The 10,284-nt window shown below is 33.3% G+C and overlaps 1 protein-coding gene across 7 annotated transcripts in view; it reads left to right on the forward strand.

Moving 5' to 3' along the window:
* The window catches only part of LOC120629608 (cytohesin-1), a 69,273-nt gene extending 62,214 nt beyond the window's left edge, over positions 1 to 7,059 (forward strand). For all 7 annotated transcript variants that reach the window (XM_039898591.1, XM_039898588.1, XM_039898587.1 and 4 more), the window contains one exon: positions 556 to 7,059. In XM_039898591.1, the coding sequence (XP_039754525.1) occupies positions 556 to 691 (136 nt within the window). In that variant the 3' untranslated portion in view covers positions 692 to 7,059. The remainder of the gene's footprint in view (positions 1 to 555) is intronic.
* The last annotated feature ends 3,225 nt before the right edge of the window (positions 7,060 to 10,284 follow it).

Here is a 10,284-nt window from a genome sequence, read left to right on the forward strand (position 1 = left end):
ACAAATGAATTAAATATTCAAGTGCTTACTTCTGACAACCCTATTGAAGATAAATGACCGACACAAGCATTGTACCTAAGCTACGCGACGCGTACCATTTTGCATGTTATGTTAGGGCTGTATCTGATTTCTTTCAGTAAAATCTTATTGCAGAGATTTACTCAAAAACTAGGTCTTCGGTTTCACAGATAACTCTCAGAGGTAGTTTATTATGTACCTTTAAAGCCTTATTAAAGTTTTATTTCGGTTTTCATTTACACGTTCTATATTATTTTTATAGTTAAAATTGACGCACCAAGCAGATAGATTAACACTTCGCAGGGTATACAATCAACGTCCTTCAAAGTGCCACCCCTACTGAATTGGGAGATGTACCGTGAAGGCTTGGTGGCAGAATAAGCATGGCAGTAGTACCACCCGGACGAGCTGTCTTAAAAAGCTCTACTACTTCTAACCAATAGTGCCCCGTGGTTTTACGCGCTGTTTAATTTTATCTGTTTAGTGTAGGCTGGGTCAATACAGGCAATACTAATTTTACTATTTTAATTCTTTCAGAATGTCTGCATCGACGGCGGAGGAACGCGACGAATGGATCGAATGTCTTCGGCGTTCTATCAGTCACAACCCGTTCTACGACATGTTGGCGCAGCGCAAAAAGAAAGCACAGCACAACCACAGCTCCGCGCACTAGATAGAAGCCATATCACGGGTACACTCTACAAACAAATCTATACTCTACTTTTTTAACCTGTCTTATAGTGTAATTTTTTTTATAAATTAGTTTTTTAGTGTAAAGTATAACATTTGCGCCTCCCTTTCAAGGGAATTGACCTCGATTCCCGCTATATCTATATCTTGATAACCTCTAACTTTTCGGAGCTATGTGCACTTTAAGAAATGAAATATGACTTGCTTTAACGGTGAAGGAAAACATCGTAAGGTAACTTGCATGGTAATTTCCGCTCTAACGGCCTTCCAATTCTGAGTGGAGACCTGTGTATATGTGTGTAGTGCGCCGGTAATTTTAAAATAGAAAAAAAAATAGAAATGTGTTTTAATGACACAAAGATATGTACATGAAGGTTTCTTTTATTTCTTTTTTTAAATATACTTTGCACTAAAACCATTATAGGACAGGTAAGAAAAACTTTACTATGCGAATCTATGTACATAAGGTACAGCACAGTACACCTTACATATTCACCTATCTGCAGTTCGCACGATCTTATTTGGCTGGGTTTAAGTTGGTTTACCAATATGCCACCATATACAAACCTCAGATTACAATATAATTCCAATACGGTGTCTCACTCCTGACTTCAGTCCGGCCAACTTGGATCGCGGTTGCTGAATAATACAGATACATGAAAACTCGCCCGCAATTGTAGTCGTTTTTGAGTATCGAAATAAGAAAGAATGCGATGAAAGGACGGATCCTACACATCCTTTATTTACTTTAGCGACTCTATTTAGACGATGTCGACATTTACAACGAGATCATACGAGCCAAACTACTTTTGTTGTTTATACCGTAGTACTGTATAAATACTTAGACGTCAAAGCAAAATAGACCTTATGGTCATAAATTTAAACTCTTCCGATTCTCATTTTACAAAGCTAATTGATTCCGCTAAAAGTGCTGACTGTAACAGAATGAAAGGAAAGAAAAACAATGTGAATTAGATACATTTTGCTCTTACGTTTAAGTGTTCTCATACGTGAAAACCTGAAAACGACTACAACATGCCAATTTCTTACTAAGGTTTCGGCTAACGGGATCAGCCATTTAAACATGGAATATATAAAGGGCAATAGTCCTTACATCTATGGAGGAGGAGAATGATTATTATTATTTATTAGAAATACACACTGGTATAATCAATTTGTGATATTAAGTTGATCGCATATTACCAGACGTGCGAATTGAAATTTTAATCAGCCACGTGCAATTATATTATGCTGTAATGTGCGATCAGCTTTAATTGATTTTATAAGCACTATACGATTAAATTACTAACAGATGTAAGTTTAAAGACAGACGGAAATTCGCGGCAATAAAGTGTGTACTCCATTTCGAGCTTTCACTTCACGAATATCAAATCTATTTGTTACTTGTTTATACTTGTCTCGAAATGTAATACTTTTCAAAAAGTTTTAGTTTTGTTATATGTAAAAAAAACATTAATTTTTTTTTCGATTAAATATTATAACATTTTAAGACAGCTTAGAAGAAACGGTCTATAGAGTTACGTGGGCCTATACGTCTCCGGTTTAGTAATGTCGGGGGCTCTTTATTTCACACAATTCTCGATGTTAAATGCACTAAAAGAAGCGTTTTATACAATCACAATTTTACACGCTTTTCTTTTTAAGAGCATGCAACTATGTAAGAACCTAAAATACGCTGTAGGTAACTGGACCAGCCACAGTAGCGATGAATGTGTATTTTCTATTAGAATAAGTTGTTTTAAATTGACTAAAGGTGCGAATATGAAATTTACCGTCTATCTTTTTTCATATATCTGTGCTACTGTGACTTCTTTAATAACGAAACATTAAAATCATACAGCCTAAAATATCAAACTAGGTGAATAAGTGTAAAATTAAGTTTAAGCTTTAAGATTCAAAACACCAATATTGTTGAATCGTAATATTAAAAAAAAAACGTGCGATCATACGAAGGATAAAAGCCTTGGTTTTTCTATAATCTGAAACAGCAAAGAAATAGACAAAACGGACAAACTACAGTAATGTTGTTATTATTATATCGGTAAAGAGTGTATGGTTGTTTATACCTTAAAGAAAATAATTAAGATATATGTAAATATTATGTTATGGGTATCGGAGTATCGCGCGTTATACACATATAAATCATTAGTAGGGTGATGTATTTCTTCATAAGCAATAGAACCAATGGGTATAATAGTTATTGGGGATTCACTACAAAAACTATATATTGGTATAGGTTTTGCGTGATTTTTAATCATGGTCATAATGTATCGGGAACATAACAGTAATTTCATTAACTCTCCACCCGGTACCCCCGTAGTACAAGATTTTTTCGCTCGCAAACGAGAAATCGTTTTCGAGTATTGAATTATTAGAAAGCCAGAGTAAAATGAAATTAACGCACATGGTTTTAAAGGTTCACAATTCTACAGATGGTGTCACTTGCAGAAAGTTTGTAAAATAAAAATTAGCAGTATAGAATTTGCGACTTTAAAACGAGTGACATTAAGTTCATTTTATTTTGACGGTATAGTATAATGGTACACGAAAGCGCCTTCACATTAAGGAACGTGAACTAAGGACGTGGAATGACAGGTTTTACGTATTGGGTAAGGATTTAAGGACCTTTACAGACATCGAAATATTCAAGGTGCAGACGTCCATTTGTGTAGCTTATCGTTTAATTGTTACAGATCAAATCCGATTCTAAATAAAAATAAAGATAAAATAAAGATTCTTCACTTCATTTCACTTCAACCACATGTACATAGTAAATAATTCAATGAATTCGCTTCTGTACAACAAGATGTAACAATCATAAACAGAAATTGACAGCAACTCACTCACTCACTATAATCTCGACTATAAAACCACCGTTATTACTTAGAATCATTATTTATATTGTGTAAAAACAACGGATGAAATAAAAACTTCAATTAGTAAAACAATAATGCATCGGATTTAATTTGTTACAATGTGACGTTACTTGAATAAAATTGTGATATTTACAACCACGATACTCAATAGTGATTGAATATTAGTAGCAATACAATACGTTAATTAATCAAGAACTTATCGTCGATGGTCGTTGTTAAAATTGTTGTCCATGTAAATAACGAAGTAAGACTGAATTGTGTGTAACATTCGTCCGATTATCGATTATTTCGTAAAAATACTTGTTTTAAAGATAAAAAGATGCACCGAACCTTGTTAGGTTCGGTTAAATAAATAATAATATACATTTACATCATACATTTCGTCGTTATGTTTTTCGGTTCAATAGATTCAAGATGTTTTCTTAGACGTTTAAATCAATTTGTTATGACAAAATATATACTATGGGTTTTTTTTTTTTTTTTTTAATATTTCGGTTACAGTTTTAGTGTAAGTTACTCAATCCCCTGCTTTTGATATTAGATAATTAAAATGCATTTTTATTTCACTTTATGAAATCATCGATAATAAACGACATGATTTACCGCCCTAGTTTGAAATGATTTGCACTTTGTTATTAAAAAAAATTATATGATTTTTTGGTAAATTTATAGGTAGGATTTTACAAATTTATTGATTGCTTCTTGTTGCTTTGACAATAATTTGTTACGATGGTTTACCGGACGGTCTAACCATAGGAATATATTATCAATTATACAATATATTATCCATTTAGTCGGAATTTGTATTCATTGAAAGTATTATGTAATGTAAAATATTTAGTATATTTAGTAAAAAGTAGATTTATTATTTTGTATTATAGAAAATTAATCAGATGTAAATATGGCTTGAGGTTAGATAGTTTTATTAATTATATTTAGATGAATATTATGATAAGGTACGTTATTTATGTTTGGTGTTTACCTATTGCAATTTTTCCTATATTTATAACACAAGGGGCCGTTTCATGATAATATTATGATTTATAATCTATATAACATATATTATATAGGGTCACTTTACCGAAGCTAAATTTTAAAGTTTTAAAAATAGAGATACATAAACTTGACAAATTTATTCTAGCATCATAATATATACCCAAAACATAATGCGATTAACAATATTTTTAAGATCTAAGTTGGATCTACGTTAGTTTACTATGGGTTATTTCGCGATGTTTTATAATGCTTCAATAAACAGGCTATACAACACAAAAATTAAAACGGTTTCTGTTATTAGCGCGTTAAAGCGTTATTTCTAGATTGAATTGCATAGTGAACACGAATAAGAAAATCAAAACACGACTTTTTAAATTACATCTGTCGATTCAAACTTTGGCTATCCTAACAAATTAGCCCTGCACACAGAGATAAGTTCAATTAAACATTGTTATGTATGTATATTTGTTTTGGTAGCGCAATATATGCGTGGGTTTACAAAGCTTGCACAAAAGTGGGTTTTACAGAAACCATATATTTTCTATGTTAATTGTAATTGTTGAATGCGAATTGTATGTAGTCATTTTAAACAAAGCCAAACAACGCGACGCACGTCCGCGGTTGCGTTCAAAATTACTACCAATCACAAGACGCGTGGGTTTTGACCATGCGTTTTGTGATTGGTTGCGATTAGTAAAAATGTCTTAAAAGCTGATTTCGTCTTAAAAGCTGCGCAAAAGTCAAAAATCACGTAGGTCTTTTGTGTCGCTTCTAAAATATAATATAAGTTATTGCAACAACGTCGAATGAATTGGGGTTTTGACGTAGCTTCAGTGTAAGTTGTAAACGAACGTCACATCAACGTTTACTAAGTCTGCCATTTTATAAGAAGGACCAAATGTCATCATTTTTATAACTCCATACAAATTTGACAGATTTACCATACGTCAAAGTTCAGTTCGTAAACTCTTCATAAAACTGGTCCTCTGTCACTTATAATCGTAACATACTCTCACCAAAAATCTAAACTCAACATTGACATTGTATAAAGAGTTGTGAAAATTTTTAGTAATCGATTTTCGCTGCAGCTATTATTTTCACGTCACAAATTGTGGTTCAGTTTTTTACGATTATAATTAGGAGATAGGGCCCATTGCGGTGTGGCATAACGCAGTCTTTTTTTTAATGAATGTGTGTAAATAGTAACATATTATAGTATAAAGAAGAAGCAAATATTTTAAGATACGTAGGTAAAGGTGACTTTTTGTAACGCGATTCATAAAAAATACATGCGACTACGAATGTTACCTATAATATCTATTGTGTTTCCTCCGAAAGAAGTACCTTTTGATATATTTAATAGTTATGCAGCTGTACCGAAACATTTTTTCGAATAAGCATAAAACTACTTGCTTTATAATAGATTTGTTTAATAAATTATTTATCTCATGAAACATCGTAGGATCTTTTACAATCAGTCAAATCAAATATCAAAAGATAATATTGTTAGCTTAATAAACTCGTCAGAATAATCGATTTTAACACACGGCAAGTATTATTGGTAATCCTAAAGACGCTTTTCGATTCATGATGGTACTATACTGTTGAAACTGCCATAAGATACTTCGTTCGTGAGAAATACTATAGGCATGCTTGACTGATTCTACGATCGAATCCTGTATCAATTCCTTTATTAACAGTAAATCCGGATATTTAATATTCGTTCGTACTTCCTGCAATCCCAGTACAACTGTTTATGCATGGGGGGTCAAAAAGTTTATTACATTATTTTCTCAAGCATTAATAATTACGTGTCACAGTGCGTTCGACCTCACAGCATAAAGATTGTGCGTTTCAAACGATATGATTAATAAGCTGACACGATATGTATCGTCATTAGCATCTCTTACTGGGAACAAACGGGCTACAACTGGAAAATGTTTGTGTGATGAACATGATTGTTTTTCAGTGTCTGGGTATTTATCTGTACCCATAACACAAGCTACGCTTACTTTGGGGCTAGATGGTGATGTGTGTGTTGTGGTAGTATATTTATTATTTATTACATAGGTTACAATAGTCAAACGTAACTTACTCGATCGTCGAATCTCAATCTTGTCTATGCGTAGGTAAAAAAAGTTAACGCGCCACGAAAGCTGAAGCTAGACTATAATGAATGCATGAATGAATGCACACCACAAAAAGAACATAAAATAAGAAAAGTATAACAAAGCAACGTTAATTTTCAACTTTCGTGGCGTGTGCCACATATGTAGGGAAAGGTGCCTAACGATCTGTAATTAGTTAAGTTTAGCGTTTAAAGGGGAAGCTGTGTACATTCGCGTCGGGAGTTTAATTTATCTCAATTGTAATGATTTATATGACAACGGTTATGTGCATAATAAGGATGTTGTAAATAATTTTGTATGAAAGAAAAATACATTATTATCATTATTTACTCCCATGTGTTTTATTTGAGTCATCCATTTTTTTAGGGGTCCCGTAGTCCTTTATGGAAGCTACTGACATAAGCCCTGTGTTGTTAGCTTCATGTCCGAAAGTAAAAGAAATGTGTAAAAGCATATAATTACAAACAGGCAACCGCCTTGCCGTTCTTATAACGCTTTTAAAGTTAGTATTATAGCGTTATGCTTTGGTTACTTTTTTTTTGTCGTGGTGGAACCTCTGTCCTTTTCAGCAGGACAGAGGTTATGTGGGACTCGTGTACCCGAACTAAAAATGCCATGTCCCATGTCATATGCTTTGTGTTACCCATTAAATGAAAAAAAAACAAAATATCCACAAGTCGCCATGATTATGGTAACTATAAACAAATAAGGTTTATGTTCCTAAAAAAGTTTAGTTATTATTTATTCGTAGCAGACTCAAATTACCTCTATCCTAGACAGGATCGATAACATCGGACTTTTGCCTCTTGTTTGTGATGGTCTTTTAAGTTCCTATAAAATACCAAGATGCCTAAATGAAACATTGTTTTTTGTTCAGCTACAACTTATATTTATAAACAATAAATCTCAATAATATTACTGTAGGTATAAGGTATGTATAACACCATAGTGCTAATTTTCCATCATCGAGCGTTCGTGTCCTCGGTGTTTTCCATATAATCACCAACAGTAGGTACATTTAAACTAAACATTGTTCTTTGTTTACATTTTTACTACGTGCCTGCCATATTAACCCAATGCGCCAATGCCCGATTCATACATTTTAACAAACAACTCGTTCGACCGTGACGTTCAAGTTGGCTTCCTTTTCCGACGTGGGTGAAACGTCGTTGCGTAAAGAATTGCTTAATTTGCTTCAGGGAAAATATTTTTTAGATCTACTTTACCGAGTCCGATGTGCCGTTAGGCTAAGGTAGAGGACGTATTCTCTGTGAGGAAACGAGAAGGTGTGGTATTGAACGGAAGTCCAATGCGCATTAGTCATCTCCTTTATTTTTATTAATTTTGACAATCATTCCATTTACGTTCAAAGCTGTTCATAAAAAGAGTTTTTTAGCTTGTCCGTCTTTCACACAACAGCTTTCTCTTTTATAAATAGGTATCAGGTGTATTAGTAGGGATATCTACATTATAACTACATTACGGCGCATACGTACTCTTAAATATATCTGCTATAATAAGTATAACCGCAGTTAGAAATCTTTTAAAAGAATGGAAATGTTTTTGAATATGTATGTACAATAAACTACAGAACGCTTTGTTGTTTGATATAACTATCGTCTAAGAAAAAATCATATCACGTCCCCTTAACTTGCTAACCATTGGATCAAAGAACGACGGCCGAGTGGCGCAGTGGGCAGGGACCCTGCTTTCTGAGTCCAAGGCCGTGGGTTCGATTCCCACAACTGGAAAATGTTTGTGTGATGAACATGAATGTTTTTCAATGTCTGGGTGTTTATCTGTATATTATAAGTATTTATGTGTATTATATTCATAAAAAATATTCATCAGCTATCTCAGTACCCATAACACAAGCTACGCTTACTTTGGGGCTAGATGGCGATGTGTGTATTATATATATAAAAAAAATAAAAAAGAAGACTGTAACTCAACAAACGAACTTTCTGCTTGAAGCTTGCCATTAATTATGATCGGTTGCAATAAGTAATTAGGGTATTCTTGAAGATTTATTTAAGAAAAAACTATCAAAAATACAGATGGATCAATAAGTCATGAAGTAAACAAAGATTAGTAGATACACAGTATTCATAACTAGTGTTGCCCAAATGCAAGAACAAGACGAGACTTAGCCAGTCTTGGTCTTGGTCTTGCGCCAATACACCTGGTCTTGGTCTTGGTCTTGGTCTTGCGCTCCCAGTCTTGGTCTTGGTCTTGGTCTTGCAGCAAGAGTCTTGCAAGTCTTGCAATTACCTATTAGTCTATTACTATTTATTAAAGTTTACTTTAAATCTTAGAAAAACGTATTAGAATTGGAACATTGTGAGCTTGAATTAACATAGCCATAGTAAAGATCAAGCAGATTAATAAATAACTGAAGATTTGATAAGAAATTCGAAAAATCAACTGACCTATATGTCGTTTTCCATGGAAGTAACTGTTTCTTAATAAACATTTATGATTTATAAGCTTACATTTGCTAAAACAACTTGTAAAAACTTAAGAAATATAATGACTAAATGTACAATAATAGTACCTAAGTAATTAGTTTAAAACCATATAAGTAATCAATATTATAATTACTTACTAGAATGAATTATTATGACATCTACTACCTATCCTCACCATTTTATCCTAATCATAATACTACTTGCGTGATCAGTATAATGTATTCATTTTCATTCTAAGCACTCTGAAACTTATTTATTCTTTGGAACACCTGTAGGTACTCTTAAAATTCGAAATTATTTTGCATGAATAGTGTCAAATGTTATGATTTCGGCGCGGCGGCAACGATTGTTTTAGATTTCAAAAGAAGCCGCCGGCGCGTGTATCATAACCATGTACTTCCGAAAAGCGGCAAATTTCTTTGAGAAGTAAGTACAAAACCTTTGATGCCGCATTATCAAAGTGCCGATGGTTAAAACATAACTATGCATGCACTCAGTTTGATTTTAATAGATATTTTTTTATTCGCTATGTTTATGGTATTAGTCGTAATGCGCATAGGTCCAGTTTTTCATATTCTTTGATATAGTTTTTTGCGTCTCATAGAATTCCTAAGCGTACCTACCTACCTATACACCGAACTGTTACACCTAACTACTCCGTGAAATAGCGCTAAGTCCTAGCTGCAAGACGCAAGAGTCTTGCAGGCTATGTCTTGTTCTTGCTCAAGTCTTGCACGGTCAGTCTTGGTCTTGGTCTTGCTAAAAATACGCGGTCTTGTTCTTGGTCTTGGTCTTGCAAAAACGCAAGAACAAGACCAAGACTGCAAGACCAAGACTGAATTTGGGCAACACTATAATCATAACATTATAATATTACATTTTATTTGAATAAAATAACGCAGGAATTCTATTTTGCATTGTAATAAATGGTAATTCTTTTATTAATTGAAAATATCAATAATCCATAATGTTAATATAATAGTTGACTAGCTGAGTCAACTATTATATTATGCAGAATAGAGGCAAATAACAGAGGAAAATGCCACTGTAGATAATGAGGAGCGGAATTAGATAAGTGGGGTGGGT

The sequence above is a fragment of the Pararge aegeria genome, chromosome 14, assembly GCF_905163445.1.
Source record: "Pararge aegeria chromosome 14, ilParAegt1.1, whole genome shotgun sequence".
Taxonomy (NCBI): Eukaryota; Metazoa; Arthropoda; class Insecta; order Lepidoptera; family Nymphalidae; genus Pararge; species Pararge aegeria.